Source organism: Coloeus monedula (genome assembly GCF_965178545.1).
Source record: "Coloeus monedula genome assembly, chromosome: 3".
Classification (NCBI taxonomy): Eukaryota; Metazoa; Chordata; class Aves; order Passeriformes; family Corvidae; genus Coloeus; species Coloeus monedula.
The window spans coordinates 49,720,658-49,744,212 of NC_138783.1; the positions used below are offsets into that span (position 1 = coordinate 49,720,658).

The 23,555-nt window shown below is 40.0% G+C and overlaps 2 protein-coding genes across 12 annotated transcripts in view; one reads left to right on the forward strand and one right to left on the reverse strand.

The window, feature by feature from the left end:
• The window catches only part of FRY (FRY microtubule binding protein), a gene marked incomplete at its 5' end in the record, with an annotated part of 227,301 nt that extends 208,141 nt beyond the window's left edge, over nucleotides 1–19,160 (forward strand). For 9 of the 11 annotated variants that reach the window (XM_082279085.1, XM_082279078.1, XM_082279077.1 and 6 more), the window contains 7 exons: nucleotides 3,929–4,078; nucleotides 5,574–5,672; nucleotides 6,129–6,212; nucleotides 12,091–12,108; nucleotides 15,715–15,825; nucleotides 17,238–17,431; nucleotides 17,990–19,160. In XM_082279085.1, coding sequence (XP_082135211.1) covers nucleotides 3,929–4,078; nucleotides 5,574–5,672; nucleotides 6,129–6,212; nucleotides 12,091–12,108; nucleotides 15,715–15,825; nucleotides 17,238–17,431; nucleotides 17,990–18,248 — 915 coding nt within the window. In that variant the 3' untranslated portion in view covers nucleotides 18,249–19,160. The remainder of the gene's footprint in view (nucleotides 1–3,928; nucleotides 4,079–5,573; nucleotides 5,673–6,128; nucleotides 6,213–12,090; nucleotides 12,109–15,714; nucleotides 15,826–17,237; nucleotides 17,432–17,989) is intronic. The other 2 variants (XM_082279080.1, XM_082279084.1) reach the window with 1 other exon arrangement.
• A 1,096-nt stretch (nucleotides 19,161–20,256) lies between these two features.
• Nucleotides 20,257–22,139, reverse strand: ZAR1L (zygote arrest 1 like; the record flags this gene model as incomplete). The annotated part of the gene is made up of 4 exons (XM_082278794.1): nucleotides 20,257–20,400; nucleotides 20,793–20,867; nucleotides 21,015–21,107; nucleotides 21,531–22,139. The coding sequence occupies 4 exons, from the start codon at nucleotides 22,137–22,139 to the stop codon at nucleotides 20,257–20,259; spliced, it is 921 nt and encodes a 306-aa protein (XP_082134920.1).
• Between the last annotated feature and the right edge of the window lie 1,416 nt (nucleotides 22,140–23,555).

A 23,555-nucleotide genomic window follows, 5' to 3' on the forward strand; every position in this document is an offset into this window, starting at 1 on the left:
TTTTCTATCTTAACCTCAGTCCTAGAGGTTACTAGCCCTGACTGAGTGTTCAGACTTCCTTGTCCTTGATTCTTCTGTTTGAAGAGGTGAAAAGGAGCTGGTGCCACACTTCTGAAGACTAAATAAATAATACTATGTAATTAAAAACCTAAACATTACTTGTAAAGTACCTGTTTAACTCGAAATCCTAGTATGCACACACTTCATTTGCTGTTGTGCTTGCCCTATATTCAGAAGATTCCCTACTCATTTTCTTCAGTTGATATTGGGGGAGGAAGAAAAAGGTATTAATAATACCAACAAGCCACAATTTTTAGCTGGAGTCACTGCCATATTTTTAGTTTATAAAAATAGGTTTGTTCTTCTTTTCAGGGTTAAAATATGGGAGTATTATTTTCCCTTATTTTTTTCATGGGATCCCAGCTTGTCTGCAATTGTATTTTGTTTGCACTATCAAACTTTACTACTCATCCGCCAGCTTTGACTTTTGACCCTCATTAACAGGAAATTTCAGAAACAAGTCCTGTGTGTGCTAAGCTTGCAATGCAAAGTACTGCCAAAATACTTGACTGTGAAACAAAATCCTTGTTTGGCGGAGCTTGTCAACTAAATACTTGGTGAAGTGAAAGAAGTGCATTTTCCAGGGCATCTACATTTCAGTCCGTATCAAGTTAATGGTATCTTGGATGTTTGCCCACAACATGCTAAACTTGTTTAAAATTCCTGAAATTTTTGAAGTGCTTTTCCTGTAAATGAGTCAGAGGTCAGAGATCTCTGGATTATCTTTACTGCTGCCTCTTTTAATTCCCTCAAATTAAATGTCTTTTAGCAGACCAGACAGTTGCAAGACAAGTAGATTTCAGATCTAGCAAATACCTTGCACAATCGAGCCCTTTTGTTATGTAAAGTCCTCTTCCCAGGAGAGGAAACCTGAGATTAAGAAGAAAACTTTCTGAGAAAACTTTCTTAGAAACTTTTCTATTTTTTTATTACTTACATGGACACGAAGCACAGTGACTATATGCAGGTATATATTTATTCATCATATGCTGACATCTGGCATTACTATTCACAGTAATCCCATTTCATAAAATATATACTGCATTCAGACTTTGCTTGATAGATTTGAGCCCCTGTAGTCTGTACCCAGAAGGACATAGCTGAGATGATAATTTATTATAGAACTGTTAGTCCATACAAAATAAATATATTTACTGAAGTATTATACATGGATAGCAAAGTACAGTCTCATACTGTTTCACGCTTAATAATTTAAAACACTCTTCAAGACCATTATCAGCTGTAGATTGATTGTTGCTTTTATGAATATTTGAAAAGGAAAGGAGTGGAGAAAGAGTATCTGTTCTTGAATCTAAGTAGTAGATTGGTCAGGTTTTGATGAAGCCATGACTGAAATGCTCTGAGGAAGTTATTTTCATAAATAATGCTCTGTTCTGGGAGTTGTCAGTGATATTTGTAATGGTTCCTGGATCTCGTTGCCCAGTATTGTAACTACCATAGTGTGAATTTTGTTTATCCGCAAAGATGTAAAAATATGCCATCTAGCAAGATCTGTTCTCTCCTGCTTTTTCATAATGTCTCCTTGTTACTTGTACCCAGATGCCTTTTCTGGAAGCAGTAAGGCAAAAGAAGGCATGAAACACATCAGTCTTGTCAGGAATATTTGGTAGCTATTTCTCTCCATTGTGATTCCTTGGCCTTCCTCTTAATTATTTCTGGATTACTCCTTGACATTCTCTCTTTCTCTTGCTAGTTTATGTGGCACCTCCCTCTCTGCTTATTGTGCCTACATTGCCATACAAGTTTCGATACCCAAGTTAGCAACTCAAAGCAGTTTCACTTTCTGTTCTACTTTTTTTTCCACAAGTATTTGCCCAAGTGAGATATTTGGGATTTAGCCAGTTGTATAGTGTAATATATTTTCTATCTTTCAGTAGTATAGAAAGTGCTTATGCCCTCTTTTTTTTTTCTTCCCCTAAAGGAATGGCTTCCTCTCATTATCTCTTTTCTTCATTAAGTTATTTCTAATGGGCTCCTTACTGCAAATTCTGAATGCATTGAAGTCAGTTGTATTATTTCTGTAACCTGTCTCCTTCACTGCCTCAGATTTACAAGCTCAGTTGTTTGTAACTCAAATGGTTTTCCCCAGCAGGGTGTTGCAGCAACTAAACAGGTTACCCAGAGCCTTGAGGAAGCTCTGACGTTGGAGATTTTAAGACTCAGGTAGTTAAAAGCATGTCTGACCTGATCTGGGCTCAGCAATAGTCCCACTTGGAGCTGAAGGTTGCATCAGATGTTCTCTGCAGGTCCTTTTCAACCAATGTCTCTTGGATTCTCTTTCATAATCTGTCCTTTTAAATTTCCTTCCACTTCTTTGTTCTCAGCTAGGTCTTTCCTGTTGGCTAAGATCAAGTCTAGGTCTCTTTCCTTTGCCCGAAGAGTTATCAGCAACAGTTTCACAAAGACTTAAACTGAATCTTTCTTTCCAGAGGGCATCACAGCAGTAAATCTTCAGTTGTCACCAAGCCCTATCATTCAGATGATTCTGCTAGTTGCTCATAAAAGTAATCACTTATCTGGTTGGTGGTAATTAGTGATAGCCCCTTGCCTCTACTAAAGACTCAGTGCAGCAGAGAATCTGTACCATGTGCTGAATGACGTGTATAGCACTTTGTGTTGAAGTAAGATGGTGGAAACAGTAAAACCGGTATAGTCTGTCTGATCCTAACTGTGCTCAGATGGGCAGCTGAGATGCTTTCAAGAGAGATTCACAAATAAGTAGTTATAAAATTGATTGGTATGGGAACTCTGACCATTTTATTAATCATTTATAGTGTATAGCCTATGTACAGTGTGAGGGCTTATTTAGCATTTAAAGAAAATCACTCAATCCAACAGCTTCCATTATCAATAAAGTCCAAATTCAGCTCACTTGATTTTAGGTACTTAACTTCCACGTACCAGTGCAGCAGCAGTAACAGGCTATTTCTATGTCTATCATCCAGACTGATATTTGGGAAGTGCTTCCCTCCAGTGGGGCATACTTATGGTACAAGTCCTAACCTACATTCCTCAGAGAAACACCTTTGGTAACTTGGAATGAAATATATAAAAATGTTGCATACTTTAAAAATATTCTCATGTTGCTCCTACCTGCTGAGCACTAGGCCTTAGTGGGATATAGTTGGGCAGTGAAAACTGATGGGTATTTATCAAAGTCATTGTTTCAGTTACTTCAAGATTAATATATTATTTTTATTCATTATTCATTTTATATATTAGTCACTGAAAAGCACTGAAATGTTTTTGGAAGACTAGACTGGTTTAGGACTCAAAACATTAAAAAAATCTGCTGAGAAGAAGAATTCCTGGATGCAGTGCAGTATTTCTGGAATCCTCCCAAGCAGCAGTAAAGTTTCAGTACGAAGCTTCTTCCCACAGGGGAAAACAAAAGGTTTTTTCTGATTTTTCTGTACTGCTGTTTGGCATTAGGATGTCCATTATATTATGTGATTAGCCACTTGACATGGAATATTAACAAAACAATGCCCGGAATGGGCAGAAAAAGTAACATGCTGATCAACTCTGTTAACTCTGTAGGGACAAGAAAAAAAAGCTACCTGTGGCTAAAAGGCTTATAAAGATTGATTCATCTTTACAAGAAAGAATGTATTTCAGTAGTAGGTTATGATGAACTCTGTGATTAGTTTCACAGCTGCCCAGCTGTACACTGTCTCCAGCATAATAACTCTTATTCAGTATCCTAGAGCAGTCATTCAGTTCTCTGCCGGGAGATGGTTTCTTTTGTACTTTATTATGCAAAGAAAAACAACCATGCCATTTGCTTACAAAGGAAAGAAGCTCGTACTCGAGTAAATAATGTAAAAAACTGTATTTTGCTTTCCAGAATATTCAGAAAAGATTCTGCTTTCTAACCTGTGATGCAGCTAGTTACTTGGGAGACAACTTGCGAGGAATAGGCTCCAAGTTTGTGAGGTCTTCTCAGATGTTAACATCGTGTTCAGAATGTCCCACCCTCTTTGTAGATGCAGAAACAGTGAGTATATTCCTTTCAAAAGGCAGGTACTTCATTGAAGTGTGTTATTTTCCTGGCTGTTTCACTTTTGAGCAGCTCCTGAACAGATATGTCAAAAAGGGACTCCCCTCCTATCTCTGTTTTTTATCTCCTGTTCAGAAACTGTATTTCCATTCATTTTCTGTGTTATTTTATTAGGTAAGTAGTGACAGATGGGCAGTATAAAATCATAGAATCATAGAATAGTTATGATGTGTTGAGCCTGTGTGCCAAACCCCAATATAAAACAGATGCCTACTGGACCCAGTTGGCTTCACAAATGAAAAAGAAGAAGCTAGTTCAGCATGGAAGATTGTAATATGTTTAGTGGTTTCATTTGAGTCAACTGTGATGTGAGCTGGATGATGCTGGCTGAACATGAGCCAGTGTGTGCCTAGGTGGCCAAGAAGGCCATTGGCATCCTGGCCTGTATCAGCAATAGTGTGGCCAGCAGGACCAGGGCGGTGACAGTCCCCCTGTACTCAGCACTGATGAGAGAGCACCTCAGATCCTGTGTCTCGTCTGGGCCCCTCACTACAAGGAGAACATTGAGGTGCTGGAACATGTCCAGAGAATGGCAATAGAGCTGGGGAAGGGTCTGGAGCACAAGTCCTGTGAGGAGCAGCTGAGGGAGCTGGGGTTGTTTAGCCTGGAGAAAAGGAGGCTCAGGGGGGGCCTTACTGCTCTCTACAACTGCCCATGGCAGCCAGGGGCAGGGCAGCCTTTTGTTCCAGGCAACCAGCGACAGGACAAGAAGGAACAAGGGCATCAAGTTGTGCCAGAGGAGGTTCAGGTTAGATATCAGGAAAAGTTTCTTCACTGAAAGAGTATTGGAACAGGATGCCCAGGGAAGCAGTAGAGTCACCGTCCCTGGGAGTGTTTGAAAAACAAGATGATGTGGCACTTTGTGATATGGTTTAGTGGGCATGGTGGTATTTGTCAAAGGTTGAACTTGACCTTGGAGGTCTTTTTCAACCTTAATTATTCTGTAATTCTATAAAAATATCTATTAGGGAATGAATTAGATGGCCCTTCCCATTGTCTTCATTCTGGCTCATGTTTATCCAGCAGCATCAGGACAGTGTGACCTCCCACACTGAAGTCTAGAGGCAGAAACTGGCCGAGTGTAATCTTGGTCCCATTGCTGTGACCATGGAAGAGCTGTGCCTTACATCATCAGAGAGCTGTGGAGAGAAACTGGTTAAGCTTTGTGCACTGTTTCATTTTAGAGAAGTCCTCTGCTAAGTCATTAAACACAGAACACAGTTTCAATTCCACATTCTCGTGCATGCAGCTTTTGCTATTGACTTTTCAGTATAATATTCTAGTTATGTAGATTTTTGCATAAATGTAAATATTTTTCAGTGTTAGTATATGTAAATCTAAATATTATTTTGCAATATCTTTCCTATACTGTTACCAGTATTTGCATTCTTTTATAGTGACATTTATAGACCCTTTGATTTCATTTCTCCAGCTGCTCTCTTGTGGCCTTCTTGAAAAGCTGAAGTTCAGTGTTTTAGAGCTGCAGGAGTACCTGGACACATACAACAACAGGAAAGAGGCAACACTCTCGGTATGCTGAATTATGCTCTTGGTCTTGTCTGTATACTTAGGCTATGTCAGGAAACTGCACATCCACTCAGATCTGTTTAAACTAACATTCAGTAGAAAAACGTGTTTCAGATACTGGATTTGTTGGATGTTTCTTCCTGGACATATGAACTAGAACTAAAAAGTAGCTTTTGTATCCCTTAGTATTAGAAACAATGGTATCTTTAATATCCCTGGTCTCTCTCCTATTTATTCATTGATTAATTTTCTTAGTTCATGCAATTGAAATACTAATAGAAATCAAGACTACACTTTTTAAATTACAGTCAAAGCAAATTTTCATAGTCTATGGTAATAAAAAATGCAACTGCAAATTTTTGTTTACATCCTGTGCTGTGAAACTAAAATACTGCTTATCTTTCTTTGAATTAAACCATAGATTTTATTCATGTCTTCTTTATTTTCTTTCTGGAAACAGTGGCTTGCAAACTGCAAAGCAACATTTGCTGGGGGTTCACGAGATGGAGTTATTACCTGCCAGCCAGGGGACTCAGAAGAGAAGGTAATGAATGGCCAGTGTTTTTTCTCTCCCATAAAGTGACATATGTGTACTATATCTTGTTCTTGAACCCACAAGAGCCAGCTGTACTTCCTCCTTGATTCTCTGCTGGGCTTGGGCATAATCCAGTTTTCACACTTTAGGCTCGAAGCTATTGTTGTTGCCTCAGTCCTGGCCACAGGAAATGGGAAGTATTCAGAGGAGGTACTTCTGCCTTCCTAGTCTAGATGAAGAATCAGAGCTGATCCTAACCCTGTGCTCTCCCTTTTAGAAAGATGTTGCAGGAGCAGTTTTCCACAGTGTCTCTGAAAATCATTCCTGCTGTACTGTCCTTCCACGTTACTCCCGTTTTATCTTCGGCTGTTACAGTCTCCGTCTGCCCAACAGCAAAAATTGCCTGGTTGAAAAACACTTCGATTAGTAGTTACAAAACAATGACTGTAAACTGGCCAGTGAAATTATTTATGCTGTGGATCAGTATTTAGAGCTAAGGCAAAATATCTCTTTATCAATTTTTAACAAAAAATTCATACACACATGTACATTTATTTGTTTGTTTATATTTCTTGATTCCAGTTAAGGAATCGTATTTTCAGATATAAGTACCATCAGCAGTTAATACTGTTATTTGCTATACTAAGCATAGGAAACAGATGATATCTTGGTTGCATAATGAGTTAAGGAATGTTATTTTGTTGGGCTGCTTCCTTTTGGAAGAGAGAGAATGTGGAGGGATGTGGAAAAGAGGGGGCTAGACAGAATTAGCCAAAATTAGGAAGCAGCAAGCAGCATGTAGAAAAAAGTGATGTTTCCTCCTTTCATGTATTTTAACTTATAAAAGATAATTGTGATGTTTTCAGAACACAGAGTTGCCTGTTGTAACCATTTTGTTCAAATACCTTGCTTTATTCTTGTGTTGGTTTCAGTTTATCTGTCTTCTCCTCCAGATCACTTTATTTTCTTCTATCTTTATCTTAACCTCTCTTTCCCATCTCTATGTATTTGTCTTCTTGTCTTTGAACTCCCTTGATTTTTATTTTTTTATGCCATTTTCCAAGACTCCCAAATCCTTTCCACCCCTGCATTTTGGCTTCCTTGACATTATTAGCAAATCCAATCTGATTTGCTAATAAATCGTCTGGCTGCAATCACAGGCGGTGGGAAAAATGTTCAATCTTCCCCCACCTAGCACTGGCACCAGCAAAAGTTAGGCACTTTCCAGTGCATTTAGGTAAGATACTGTCTCTTCTGTAATTGTGGTGTTGTGCAAGGAAGTTACAAGTGAGCTATTCTCAAATCTGAAAAAAGAGACCTGGAATACATACCACTACCTCTCCTGCAAGAGGGGCATGGAGTACTTGGCACTACTGGGACATGCATGGGTTTTCTTCCCTCTGATGTACAACACCCTGAACAGTGACTTCAGACTGTAGTGTTACATACCTTGCTGTAGACAGCTTAATTTATCCTTTTCATCTCTCTTTTGGAAGTGCACAGAATGGGATGCAGAATGACACATCTTGTTGATCACCTGCATTGTTTCTTTTTTGAAAAAGTAAAGAAATAATGCTAAGGAGAAGGAATAACCTGTGAGCTGAACTCACATAGCTGGCCTGAACACATCTAAAAGTCAGTAAATGTCATGTTCCACTTGTGTGGGCTTTTATAACTAGGTGTTCTCTGTTTCGTAATTAAATGTGTGTTTTGTAAAGCCAGGGTTAGTATTTATACTGCTTATTGGGGGTTCTCATTCCTTCAGGAGTCCCTGGTTTCTCCCCAGCACTATTCATTCAGGCCAAAATGCACTATTCCTTGGAAGTTGACAGGATAAAGAGGCGTATTTCTTTTCTCTCCCTAGTCATGCACCTCAACTGAAGCAGCTTTTCCCAAAGGAACAATCTGTTTATTCAATGAAAGTGTAATGGGAGGAAGAGGCCAGGGAAACTGAGGAAATGGGATTAGGAAGGGACAAGGAAAAATTACTCCTAGACTGGCAAGTGTTTGTTCTCTTATCTTTCCTCTCCACTTCTCCCTCAACATGAAAGGCTAAAGAATCTAGTATTTGTAGGGGGAAAAAAAATCTGTGTTACAGTGATAGTCACAAGGGAACCTGCCTAAACTCTTAAACTCATTGCGGTTTAGTCTAGGGCCCAAAATCCTGCTGAAAACTTCAGTCCTAAAAAAAATTGTTTGGTCCAGTACAAAACCAGGCTACTCCTGGAAAAGGTTAAGAATTAATTGTAAGGAAGAAAAAGCAACAGCTTTCTCTACAGAATGCAGAAATCTTAGAGTCTTAGAACTCCCCACCTGGTAAAAAGCTTGAGGGGAAAACAGACCCCTTTACAGATGAGACAGCTGTGAGACCAAATTCAGCGTTGTAAGAAGTGGCTGCATCACAAATGCCTCATGATGCTGGTAACTAATCTGGCACAGTTTCTCTAATCAGATCTTATTTCAAAATAATTGCACATGATTTGTTGACTATGGTTACTGTTACTGAAAATGGGCAAAGGCAAAAATTGCTTATTCTGACATTAAAGAAGCTTGAAATAGAAGTTGTCTAGGTCAGCTGCTAGAGCTAGCAACTTTCCTGAAATCGTGTAAAAGCTTCATGTCCCAGACTGTCTTTCCCCTGCCTTATTATTGCAACAGATTACATGATTTGGATGTGATTTGTAAGCTTTGATGGTACTTTAAGCAACAGAGTCTCAATGACATAGGAGTCAATTTATAGACAAAAGATTAATGCACATGCCATTGTGCTGTCTGTCCAGGTGTAAGTCTTAGATGAGTACAGCTATCAGTACATTCTTCAACCTTATTAAGAAAAGAGTTTTTTTAAATCTAGTCAAAGGCTGGGTTGGTTTGTTTCTTTGTTTGTTTTTCTGGAAAAGAGGTATTTGGAAGATCCTCGTGTTTTTGTCAATTAACACTGCTAATTCAAATAAGTATTCATTTCCCAATGAGACATTCAGTTTACTTTATAAGTCCAAAGTCAGTATATGCCTTTCTCAAACCTTCCTCACCACAAGCTAATGGATGTGGGCTTTGCAAACTCAAACTGTTAATAGATATTTAAAACATACTGTACCCCATAAAAATTTGCCTCCAAAAATCAGAATGTACCTGCTGCTGTGAGTTTCCCTGTGGCTAAAGGTACAATCACTTACCACCAATAAGGCTGGAGGTGTACCCATCGGGACCATAGTCATCTGGAGCTAAGTTGAGACACAGTAAAGCTCAAGGCACAGTGAGACCATTGTTAAGCTAGAAATTCTTAATAATCAATAGTCAGTTATCTGACTGTTGTTTGACAGATCCATGGATTGACAATGAGGTAAAATTGGCTGAGGTAGGCATCTTTTCTAAAGGAGGATCACAGCTGTATGTAGATTTCCCCACACAAAATAGTTTCTATTATCCTTCAAGTCCATTGGCTATTTAAGAATGCACAGCATATGCTGTTCTGTCTATCTCTGATATATATACAAGTCTGTGTGTATACTGAACTTCCTAGATCATGGGAAAAGGTTCTGTCTGCTGATGTGTTAAGGCAAATAGAATACCTTGATAACATGCACTTGCATTTAATAAACCCTTGCATGCAGTGGTTATTTTGTTATGCTGGGACTCTTCTGTGCCAGTAAGTGACTGTAAAAGATTGTGTTGCCATCAAAGTGTTAATGTCTTACGTAATTATGTAACTGTCATCTCTTTTCAGTATGTAAAAATTATTCCTTAAAAAAGCAAGAAGATCTGAGATCTAAAAATTAGTGCCTTGCTGTCTGCCTGGTCTGCCAACAGTACAAAACAGTAATTCTAGGAATAAAAAACTAAATCAAAATGTTGCTGCTAGGGAGCATGTCCTTCTTAGATGCTGCACTTACTATCTGCTTAAAGAATTGTGCAAATGATCCAAATACTCTAAACATTTGGTATTTTCAGCTGCCAAAACCCCTGATTGTGTAGTGTCTATCAACTAACCTAAAATACTTCCCTTACTATAAGAATTAAACTAGAAACTGAAAAGTGTGAAGGTTATGATCATTCCACCTGGGCCCTTGCTGCTGCAGAATAAAAGAAGTATCACTTAAGCCAGTAATTAATGTCTTTTCAACTTCCAAGGAATCTTTCATTTTATGCTGAAAGATGAATACAAGTTGCAATCATGATATTGGAGAGCGATATGGAGCTGAGCATCAGTAGCCCAGGGAAATTTTGTATCCAGTATATTTTCTTCCAGTGAAGAAGGGTTTTTCATGTAATGTGAAACCCCTTCCTCACCCCTTTTTTTTGGCTTGCCCTGGTTTTGGAAGCAGTACAGAGGAGACAGTGTTCTCTGGCAAAACAGACCATGGAATTCACTTATTTGCTGCTTCCGCCTCCCTTTTCCCCCTCCTTTAAAGTAAATTCCATGGCAAATTAGAAATTATATATGGATTCCAGTACTTTTGAAAGTCTAAGTGAAACTTGGTGGCATGCTAAACTTCAGAGCAGCTTAAGAGAAACAAGAAGATTTGAAAAGCAAGCCAGCACACCTGTGAATTTACTGGAACATAGCAATCTGTCTGCTCTTGTCCTCTCTTCTTATCTTGAATTTAGCTTTATAAAGCTTCATTTATGTGAACTGCATGGAAGCCAAGATAGAAACGGTTTTTTGAAGAGTACTAAATAGTTTGTCATGGTTTTATAGAAAAGTAGTGCAGGGTTTGGGGCAATCCTTTTCATATATATTTTTAATAGTAAGGCAAATGTAAAAAAACCAGACTGAAATACTTTATTAGGCTCATCAAAGTTAACATTAATTCACATTTCTATGTTTTCTGACTTTGTATTGATGGTAAGGTAAATAATTCTAATAAGAATTCCATATGCTTATTAACACTGTGTGCATATACACTGACATCAGGCTGTAACTGGGCAGATGTGGTTGTGTTTGTTACTTACAGCATTTACATGATGACTCCCTTCATGTAAAATGTAATGAGATTGTAATATTTATAAAATAAGAAAAGCTGCATTAAGCGAACACAGAGTGCAAATGTTAGTTCTTGGCAAAGAAAAGAGGAACACTTACGTTTTGAAGAGAGCAGTTAGTCCCCTAATCTTTGAAATGCTAATGTAAGTCAATTATAATTTTTATTACTATTGCAACAGGATTTAAACTGATGTTTTAATAGCTTCAGAATTACAAACCAGTGAATCATTACTGGTGAGAGGAAGGGATACAAAGCTGTCTCAACTTGTGGCATTGCCATGTACTTAAACAAAACTGGCATTTTCCATGTTCTTTTTTTTCTTTATGATAGTCATAACTTGAAAGTTACATGCAAAGCGTTTCCATTGTAATGTACCAAGTAATAAGCCTAGCAACCACAAAACTTACCTTGCCAATTTCATTCACTCTATTAGTTCAAAACATAAAAGTATTTTTAAACAAGAAAATATTTAGAAATAGCTAAGTTCAGTTTTGTTCATCACTTGAAAATCCTTCCCAGTTTTTTAGTACTTTGCAATATGAGCTCCTTTTAATGAGGAAGAAAGCAAATTTAAATAAAAGTATTATTTCAGGAGTTTTCTAACACAATTTCACTGTAAGTTCTTGAGCTACTGTGTGGGATAAATCTAAACTAATAAATCTGGAGATCTAACTGAGGATATTTAGACTTGAATTTACCATTAGAATTAAAGCTTGATTTTATTAAGAATGCTGTGCATGTTGAATGTGATATTCCAACCAGTTATCAGGTTGAGGCAAGCATTGCTAATACTGCTGACAAGTTATGCTATTACAGATGGGCTGTGCTTCCTACTGCATGCGTTACACTGACACTATACTTTCTTTCCTTTCCTTTTCTCCTGTGCCATGCTTGCTGTGTAGCAAATGGAATCTCTTGCAGTAAGTTGAAGTTCTTTCATATATTTTGTCCATCTGTGGATGGGCTAATACACCCCAATTTTACTGTTTTACTTCTAAGCATGTTTTCTTTTTTTGTTATAATTTTCCTATACAATGTGTGGTTCTAAATGCGGTGACTAAAATAATTTACTAACATGTTTTGTGAAATCAAAAAATACTGTGCCAAAATTTTGACACTTTCATATGCTGTTTCAAATGGTCATTTACATACGTTTTTACAAATCAAGCTTTTGAATGGGTGTAATATGCTGGGGCAGGAAACATTTTTTGTTATTTTAAAATTAGTAATTTTCCATTTGTCCTAGTGAAAAACTACAATTTATAGTTGGCAGTTACGTTTCAAATGGGTTTTTGTGTATATGTTGATGAACAGTTTCACCACTGTTGGTTTCTAATACTTATTCAGGAAGAACAAAAATTGAGCTGCTTGATATAGTAACTAAATACTAAGTGAATCAAACTAGAACCATTAGTTTGACCTTAGTTTGTTTTCATTCAGGTTAGCAGCCAGAAGGGTGAAACTGAATTATTGTTCTCCAGGGACTAAAAAAATCCAGTGTTACATGCCAAGCTATCATGCGATTTTTTTTTTTAATGATGTTCTGCTTGTTTTCAATTAATTATTAACTCCCTGACAGCTCCAACTTTTTGTGCATGTAACTTCTATGTAGTGTTGCTAGGTGTCCAAAATTTGAATAGAGTGAATTTGATCCCTGCTGGGGAACCTCAGGCTGTGTCCCTACTTTTGAGCTGAACAGAACCAGGGAGGAAGTGAGTGTCCCTGGGCTGGCGCTCGCTTGGGTGAGCAGTCGGCACCTTCCCTGGCTGGGCAACCAGCCAGCCCCTGACGTGCCCAAGCATGGTTTAAGAGAAGACAGAAGCCAGAGCCATTTCCTGGAGCCTGCATCTAAACAGTCAGCCTTTATTTTTGGAGGAGAATGGTTAGCCACACAAACACAAACTTGGCAGTACTCTGTGCCCTTGGTTACAGAGAATGGCCTCTGGGCAGGTTTATTTCACTGGCAGTGTTCCTCATGCCCTACCTCTTTGTTCTGATAGGCTTTGTCCCTGTCCACAAGTCAGTTCTGTCCTAGCACATCTGCTCCCCACCACACATCTGCTGGGTCTTCTTTCAGCTTTTTCGCATCTTTGCTGTCATATCCAGTCTGGTGGGATCATAGAATGGTTTGAGTTGGAAGGCACCTTAAAGATCATATTGTTCCAATCCCCCTGCCATAGGCAGGGACACCTTCCACTAGATCGGGTTGCTGAAAACCTCATCCAGCCTGGTCTTGAACACTTACAGGCGTGGGGCATCCACAACTTTCTCTGGGCAACCTGTTCCTCACTACCCTCTGAGTAAAGAACTTCTTCCTAACATCTAATCTAAATCTCTCCTCTTTTTGTTTAAAGCTATTGCCCCTTGTCCTACTATGATCTGCCTGTGTGAAAAGTTGCTCTCCATGTTTTTTATTAGCCCCTTTAAGTACTGGAAGTACTAGAAGGTTGTTATAAGGGCTTCCTGGAGCCTTCTCTTCTCCAGGCTAAACAACACTCTCAGCCCGTCTTCATAGGAGAGGTGCTCCTGATGCAGCCCAGGTTGCGGTTTGCCTTCTGGGCTGTGAGCACCCACTGCTGGCTCATATCCAGCTTTTTCTCCACTGAGTCCTCCACAGGGCTACTCTCAATGAGTTCCTCTCCCAGTCTGTGCTCATGTCTGGGATTGCCCCAACACAGGTTCAGCCCCTTCCACTTGGACTTGTTGAACATCATTAGGTTCTCAGGGGCCCACTTCTCAAGTTTGTCCATGTCCCTCTGGATGGCATCCCATCCTTCTGTGTCATCTGCAAACTTGCTGAAGGACTCCTCCTTGCTGAAATTACTCCTTTCCATTTGGGGCAGGAGCACTCCAATGCTGCCCACTGGTAACAGATATTGAACATAACAACTCAGGTACCAGATGCAGAATGGCACAGAGCTCAGACCAGGCAAATTCACAGTGCTGAGCTCTGCTGCTGTGGCAGTGCTGAGGTGTGAGCAGCTCTGTCTGCCTGGCCTTCAGCAGGACAAAAACCCTGCGAGGCTGACACCTGCTGGCTTGGCACTATCCTCCTGCTCCCACTTTCCTCCATAAACCCCCCTTTAGACAGAGACTAGCTCTGGCTCTTTTTGGCAGTGCCCTTGGCTGTCTGTTCATAGATGAGTAGTTGATGTCCACCTCACTCTGATGAACAAAGATGAAATTTCCTTTTGACCTTAGCCCCTCAGCCTTGTGAGGCTGGTACAGAAATTTGGGGAACTGGAATGCTAAAGCTGTGGTTCTCATTTTGGCTTGTTAATAAAAAATGTGGCCACTTACATATTGAACCTTATGTAAATAAAACACTTCAGTCAAATTAACATTTATTATGTACTTAAAGTACATTTCATTAGTATTTGTGCTGACATTTGCACAGTCCCAAATTCAGCAAAGAGCTGCAGCACATGATAGTAACTAAGAATGTATGAAGTGCTTTAAAGATGCAAAGACATGAATAGCTTCTTCTTTTCTGCCAATTTTGGCATGAAACTCTGCTTTAGTTCCTCCAAACAGACGGAAATATCACTGAGCCCCCTCTTGGTCACGGTGTCTGTCACAGTAGGCAAATCAAATACGGTTGGAAGTCTGTAAGGCTTTCCTGCCAAAGGGTCAGTGCAAGGTCAGAGCTTGTACTTGCAGGATTTTCACTTTTTATATAATTAGCCAAAGATCAAATGTTCTTCCCTTCTTCACCATGATCCAGCTGTGGAACTATGAGATTCCCTTCCTGTTAGACACAAGAATACCAGGAACCATAAGCATGTTAGTTTGACCTCTCTGGCAGCCATGCCTATCGCCCATTATTTCAATGTGTCTGACATCTTTTATGTCATGGTGCACTTCACACTGGAAGAAACAAGTGAATATTCATAGAGTGGTATCTACTTAATCTGGGACAATACTTAATAGAAGCCAAATATCCTTCTACATGTTAAACTCCATCCATCTGTTGTATAGTTTCTTTAAGATGGTGGAAAATCCATGAGCAGTTTTAAGTTCCAGAGCTGGCATTTCCTCCTTCTTGCTCCTAGATAAATTTATTACCTCTGTTTCTCTCTCCTCAGAGAAGCAGGCAGGAGCTTTGACCATCTTGGACAACTATTTCACGGCTTCTTTCTTAGAGTTCCATTCCTTAGAAGAGGTCTTTGACCATATCTAAAATTTCGGAGTTTCATGTTCTGTGCAGGAAAGTCACTTCCCCCATATCCTGTCTCTGCTTTCCAGCTGCAAACTGGAGACAGTGAAGCTAACCAAAACAGAATGTTTTGAGACTGATGCTGACATGTGCTATGTGACAGCTACCAATCATAATTTTATTTTTAATGTCATATATGACTTACCTGCAGAAGGAAAATCATTACTTATTTTCTGAAATGGTATATGGTCATACTACATTAAAATAATGGTTTCAAGAACAGAACTATCTCAATGTGTTTTGTTAGTTACCAAAAATTATCTAACGTCACTAATATTTATTATTTGTTCTCCTACAAATCTTTCCTTAGCAATTGGAACTCTGTCAGAGATTATATAAACTGCACTTTCAGCTCCTGTTGCTTTTTCAGTCCTACTGTAAACTTATTGGACAAGTGCACGAAGTGAGTTCCATGCCAGAGGTACGTAATGAACTACAAAGCCTTATACTGAAAATTCCACTTTATTTTCATGTTCTTATTTTTTCTGCCTGTGGACTTAACACCAAGGATCACACTATTTCACCCTGATAGTAAGTCTGCAGGCATACATAATCAACTAAATACCTTAGTGTCATGTATTTTTAATTCTGTAGTGTTCACAAGCCTTTTTTCTTTAAATATTTATGAATGGCCTACACTCTCTTTTGACCAAATAGGCTCTTGTTTTTAGATAAATACATATATCTTATTTTTTAAAAATCACAAGAACAATACTCTTATTCAAGTTTATTTTCAGCAGTTGCTTAAAATATGTAATACTCTGAAACATCTTTGAGATGATCGCTTTAAGCTGAATGATTATCATTTAAGGAAAGAGTTAACTTACCATTCCATGTGTATTTTTCTCCTGGTAAGGTTTATATATTCTAAACTATTGAGCAGAAAAAATTGTTGCACTCTGCTTTGTAAAATAAAATTTGAAGCTGTTACAAGTATTTTATGACAGATTCTAGTAGTTTAGAGATGGTCTATAAACAGAAATAGTTTGTTATATCAGATGTGCTGTCAGAGTAAAAAGAGTGTGAATATTTATAGTATCTTAAGGAACTGCTGTGAACGTGACTGGGCTATTCACTTTTAAGAGATGACAGTACAATAGGCATCTACTACTACTAGACCAGTCTAAGTTTTAGAAATATTTTGTATTCCTTCTAATTGATTTCCGTAAGTGTATTTCAGAGTTACAACTTCATTAGGTTGTTATAAATAATGCAGCCTGTGGAAGTGGGGAGAAATTGTATGAAGAATAACTGTTTCATCATGAAATTTGCATACTTTGCTGGAGACACAAGCTCTTATTTAAAGGAAATTCCACTGTTAGTTCATGTGACTGGTTATTTTTAGCATGAAGGAGCATGAAAAAGTAGATCCTTGGAAATTATTAACTTACTAATTATTTATGAGTCTTATGCCATATTAACTTTTCAGCCTGAGAAAAGGTTATACAATTCCTGTCCCTCTGTTAATAATGTCAGATCCTGCATGGGTTTTGTAAATAAATATCAACATCTTGCTAGGAGAGGTACATGTTTTCTTCAGCTTTTCCACTATGATATGAAAAAAGTAGCAAGGGTGAAAAATAAAAGCTCGTTTAGATATGCTCCTGCATTTTAGCAAGCCAAAACTACAGCATAAGGTTAAAGGATGCACGAAGGTAAAAAAGGCTTTTTCTCTATATTGCCCAGAGATCAAGAAATGTCCTTGTGTTAAATCGGGGTCTTTTCCATAATGTGTTTTTCCAATGTAGTAGTAAGAACAAACATGAAGTACCACTCCGTGTGGGGCTTATGGAGAACAAAAATACCTATCTCTCATTTTTCTCCTTGGAACAGCTGTTAAATATGTCAAGAGAACTGAGTGAGCTGAAGAAAAATCTGAAGGATGCTACTGCTGCAATCGCAGCTGAGCCTCTGACAACAGAATCTGAGCCCACATTCAACTCCACAGAAGCAGCTATTCAGTCCATGCTGGAGTGTTTGAAAAACAATGAACTTGTTAAAGCCGTCAGACAAATAAGAGAATGCAGGCAAGTTTTGCTACATGGTTCATATTAGACTTTCTTGTTACTAGAAAAGTATGCATTTATTACCTTCCTAACGAAAGGTAATGCACAGGATCAGCATAATTAATTAATTGTTTCAACAAGGTACATGGGGGCATTGATATGGACTTTTGGAGGGGTGTGCCACAAGTAACTATCAAACATATGGTTGCAACAATTAAGATGTTTAATTACATTCTGTAGATCAAAAGTCCTGTGAGGCTCTTAAGAATCTTTTTATTGAGGTAATCCCTTACAGGTGCATGTCATTGGCATGAGCTAACATTCAGCCCAGTTTCATTTACACCTATTTGAATGAGTTTTCTTAAGCATTTTTTTTGAGATAATGGAAATTGCACTTCTATGTGATTTCAGTGCCTGATACCAGACTATGACTAACAAATGAGTAATGTAAAACAGTGAGTTTCTTCAGGCTTATAAGTGGGTGCAAATCCATTCTCCTTTTAGAGCACTGTCACATAGCTTCCATCTCTGCTAATAAACCTGTAATGATATGCCTGTTCTTTTCGTGTTTCATTGCAGGATTTTGTGGCCCAATGATATCTTTGGAAGCAGCTCTGATGACGAAGTCCAGACACTACTGAACATTTACTTCCGCCACCAAACCCTGGGTCAGACAGGCACCTATGCACTGGTGGGCTCCAACCAGAGCCTGACTGAAATCTGCACCAAATTAATGGAACTGAACATAGAGATCCGCGACATGATTCGCAGAGCTCAGAGCTACAGGGTCATCAATACTTTTCTTCCAGACTCCAGCGTTTCCGGCACAAGTCTCTGACAGGACCCTTGGGCCCCCTTTCAAGCTGGGAGTGCTGCCCTGTGGGAGTGAGGTGGCTCGATGTCTTCTCAGCCTTACAAAGGTTTGGTCAAACTGTACTCACTCTTGTTACATTTAGGATTTCCTCTAAAAAGCGATGGGCTGAACTTCAAATGTGTAGCAATACTGTAAGGACAGAGGTAGCATAGAGCACCTGGGACAACATCCTTTGTTCTGTGTTGCACAAAAACCAGTTAGCATTTCACTGAGCAACTGCAACTCACTACTGAAGAAGTGACTTCCATTGCATACCAAAGCCTACTACACTGAACAATACTTCCTTTATAGCAAATTAATTTTAGGTTGGCAAAAGTGCAATGTTTCCTTCACAAAATAGTATTTTTTGTTAAAAAAACAAACCTTGTACATTTTTTTTTTTTCTTTAGTTGAGTAAAAGATGGGCGGAATGAAGCTGGCCACGGAATCTCACAAACTTGGTCAAAAGCTGAGAGCCTGTGTATATGAAACAAACTGTAAACAGACTATAATTTAATGTACACTGTAATTTGAATATGATTACTGTATCTTAAAACAATGAGCTGCTAAGAAGTACATTTCCTAATGTTACTAGGCTACTCTCTCTGAAGGTACTGGATCATATTGCAGAGGTCTGTTCTTAGGCCCCCCCAAGGATTATGAAAGGTCATGGTATATTTTCTTTTTTTTTTTTTTTATTAAGGACCTTGGCTGCTTTTTACTAGAGGTTTGCTTTTATGAATATATTTATACTATTAAAGGATGGTTGACCTAATTTAACTTGCCATTTTGTAGGAGAAAGTCCCATCACAGAGTCAAATCTTTTGAACTGTTAAGCATGCATATTTTTATTTAATATGAATTTTGAGTATAAAAAGTAAAAATATTAATGTGAAATGCAAGTTCTCATGTTAAGTTTCTTCAAAAAGATGTCTTATTTTATTTGTAATGTATATATAAAAGTCATAACTATATAGTTTTTTCTTACATTTAACTGCTGTCCAGTGTTAAATGTATGCATGTAAATCTGTTGCACATCTGAGACACTTTTATTCTGACAACTATGTAACTTATTCACACTGTAAATACTCTTAACCATTTTTGTGAAGTAACTTTGAAATTTGGATTAGTACCATCCATTGAACTAAAGTATAGTCACAACACAGTACATGCCTGTTGTGAAAATTGTGTTCGTGTCTGAATCAGTACTGTTGCAGATGGTATCCATGATCAGCAGCCCCCCAAAGGACGCTTTTCTCCTGGTTTATGCTGAAACCCTTCTCAGAGAAAAATCTAACTACAGCCTGACAAAAAAATTCCTTACAACTCAGCTTGGAAGAATACAGCAGCAAAAAAAGCTGCATTGGTCTTCCACTGACTGAAAACCTCCCACATTCCTTCTACTCAAAGAAGTGGTTTTTTACACTATCACAGATACTGCCATTCAAAAGGTTTTTTCCCCCTCCTTATTTCAAACATGGGCAGCTTAACCCTTTTCCCTCCTATTTTACAGCCATGGTCTTCTTCTGGCAGATAGTCTTTGATTACCTAGCAGCTGTGAGTTTTTACATATACATTTGACAGAGACAGGGGGAAGGACATTTGCATTTACACCAGACTTTATGCTCCTGAATATTTGCATCTTCCACCCTAGTTCAGTTTGAGTGACTGAAGGAAAAACTTGCTATTGTAGCTCGAATCTTAGCATTCCCTGAAGACTTCAAAACAAAGCCTACTATCTTCAGGAAATCAAATACGGTTGCTTCGTTACAGATATACTTTCCTCTTTTATCCAAGGAGGATGAAACGAAGGGCTATCAAACTAGTGCAAACTTTTATTGAACTTTATTTACAGCATATATAGAGTGAAGTTATATACTTTACAATAATACCAAAGTCTTCATCCATTATCCAATGCCAGGTCAAAAGCCTTAAGTCAAAACATTGCAATAGACAGACTGTGCAAAGCACAAAACAGAAAAGGACAGATGGATCAGACAATGTATTTGAAGCTGTAAGTGCTGTCACAGGACAGCCTTTTGCCTCTGCAGCGGCCACAGAGTTCTTGGCGATGAGGCCTCTTGAGATCAATATGTCTCTTCTTCTGAGGGCAAGAACAACGAGTCTTGGAACAGATCTTAAGAAATGAAGACATGTTAGTAGTAGTAGTAGATCAAACAGGATGCACTTCATGTTAGACTGACATTTGGTTTTCCTTAATCACAGGAACACATTGGGGCTGATACACTTAAGAGCTCTTGTGGTAAAATGTAAGGTGTCAGAGCCTTCTCACCTAGAAGCACAAAACCTTACCTTATGTGTAGCAAGCCATAATGCTGTACGAAAACTGTTCATGTAAGCAATCTACAGGAGGAAGAAGGCCTACCCCATTACACCTTTCCCAAATAACATTTCCTAGTATTTTGATGAAATCAAGTCTTCTTCCAGATAAAGTCAGTATCAAATTCAACAACAGTATTAGTGTATATGATAACATCTGACAGTCTTAATGGAGTACAGTTAACTTACTTGGCACTGGATTGCTTCCACACGATAGGGATTGAAGCCCTTTTGGCATTTGCGACAGAGCTGCTTGAAGTACACCTGAAAAAAAGGCAAGTTCTGTTACTACAGAGACTTATTCAAGGTGTTCTGTACAGGTACCTAAATTTGTGCCAAAACATCCGATTTGTCAGAGATTTTATGCAATTCTTAGAAGTTTCAGGAGAAAAGAAATTACTTGTTAACTACCTTGTTGCTTCCAGAAATGCACCACACATAAGCACTCTCCCATCTGGTCTTGCAGTCTTTGCAGTGGAAATAGCCATACTTCTGCTCCAAGAACTGCAGAGACAGAGTTCACTGAGCATCATCCATCACCCTGAAAACACCCACCCCAGCTCCCTTCACTACTACTCCGAGGATGGTGAGACACTGAAAAAGGTTGCCCGGGAAAGTCATGGACACCCCATTCATGGAAATGTTTAAAGCCGTATTAAATGGGGCTCTGAGCAACGTGGTCTAGTGGGTGGCATCCCTGCCCATGGAAGGAGGGTTGCAACTGGATGATCTTTAAGATCCCTTCCAGCCCGAACCATTTCTGCAAGATGCTTTGATCCGTACGTGTGGGTTTTTGCAGGCTAGAGGCTCTTCTGCTCCAGGTGAGCCAGAGTCAACCCGGGGCAGGACGGGGACCACCATGCTGCTCATGGGGTGATTCCTGGCAGCCCTGCTTGAGGGCTCGCCTCCCGCCCCATCCCAGCGCACCTGGAAGGCAGCTCGCTGCCTGGGAGCCCCGGTCTCCTCCCGCCGCGTCCCCACCGGCTCCCGGCGCGGCGGCAGCGCGGCCCCCGCCGCGCCCTCCTGCTGCTCCTCGCCGCCGTCCGTCGTCGGGGTCTCATCAGCCGGCGCTTCCGACGGCGCTGCCTTCTCCAGCGGCGGCGCGGCCTCGGGCAGCGCGAAGAAGCGGCGGTCGGGCGCGGGTGAGTAGAGGGCGAGGCGTCCCGGGGCGCGCAGCGCGGCGGGGCCGAAGGCGCGGGTGGGCGGCAGCGTGCGCGGCCCCAGCGAGCACTGCACGGCCGCGTCGGCCCGCAGGCTCACCTGCACCGCCGCCTCCTTCGTGCTGGCCCGGCGCGGCCGCGGCGCCAGCGCGGGGCCCATCTGCGACAGCAGCGCCTGCAGCTGCGCCCGCCGGTAGCTGTCCAGGTACTCGGAGGGCAGCGGCGAGAAGGGTCCCCCGAGGAAGGGGCTGATGCCGCCGCTCTTGCTCTGCTTCCAGCTGGGCTGCTTGGCCGCAGGGTCCCAGCCACGGCCGAGCGCGGGGCTGCTCCTGAAGCTCTGGTACGTGCTGAAGGGGGAACAGACAAAGCTGTCCATGATTATCGCCGCTGAAGGGTTAGCCCTACCTGTCCCCCTGTCCTGCTTTTATCTTACCTGGGGAGTTAATGGTTGCTAATTGATGGGGAAAGTGGGGCCAGCTGGGGGAGGGAGGGCTGATGGCGATGGAAGGCTGGCCTGTCTGCCTGCCTTCCTTCTCTGCAAGACGCTGTAATGATGAAGAGATGTCATTCAGCCACAGCTGGGACAACCACGGCCTGCGTAGTGAGGAGAAGCCTGCATGCTCACAGTTCCTTCTGCTTATGGTTTTAAAAGGAGGAAAAGGGGGTTTGGGAAGCTAACAAAGTCCAGATAAACTCGGTGTCCCCCGGAGACCTGAGCAAAGAATTCAGGCAATTACATCTCTGAAAAGAAGTCTTTACCGATATTAAAAGGTCTGAGCATCCTTATTGTTCCATTACTTGGGGATTATCTACCTGGAGCTTTTCTACTCAACTGCTTTAGGAAGAGATGGAATATACTTGTGCATACAAACTGAAGTAAGGGAAAGCAGTGGCTTAATACCTATATAATGAAATAAGTGTTAGTAATACAAGCACGTGCATATTAGTCCTTCTTCCATAACTGCATCACTTTAGTTCAATTTTAAGGTAATGTAGTTAAAATAATGTAATTTAATCATCCAAACTGTGTATGTAAGCCTTTAGAGACTGGAGAACCCTTAGATGCCTGGAACTGCTGTGATGTGAAACACTGTCTTTGTATGACTCTTCACCATCTCTATAAATGCATTGCTTTATAAAATTCAGTTGGCCAGCAAGAGAGAGGCTTGAGAAGACCTGATAGGGATGATGTCTTTAAACATTTGTAGTGTGTTTGACATTTTCAAGGGTCTGAGATAAATCAGTAAGAAACAGCATTTTTACAGGGCAAAAAGAGGCCAAGATTCAGGAAACACATTCATCATAATTAAAAGAAACATGTCTCAAGGCTCCACATTGTGCTTGGGTTTTCAAAGCACTGTTGGCATCAACTCAAAGCAAAAATAGGGTATTGAGATGGCCATGTTAACACTGAATGACTGACTGCAGTGTGGCTGCAAAAAGAGTAAGTTGTTAGGGTGTGTTGGGAATGGGGATGGAAATTAAGTTGGAAAATACATGTCATCCTTTAAAACAGCGGTTTGACTTCCTCTAAAATGCTTTGGGAATAAACAGTTAGTATGGCTCCCCAGAACACTGCAGGATCAGAATTTAAAGTTTCTTGAAAGGATGAGTGATATGGAAGATTATTGTATGACAAGAAACTGAAGAAATTGACAGATGACTAAGCAGGTGATGTGATAAAACTGTGCAAAATAAGGACTGGTGTGGAGAGGTAGAAAGAAACCCTTTTATGGCACAAGAATAGATGAACATACCACTAAAATGAAGATGGTAAAGACAAAGTTGTTGG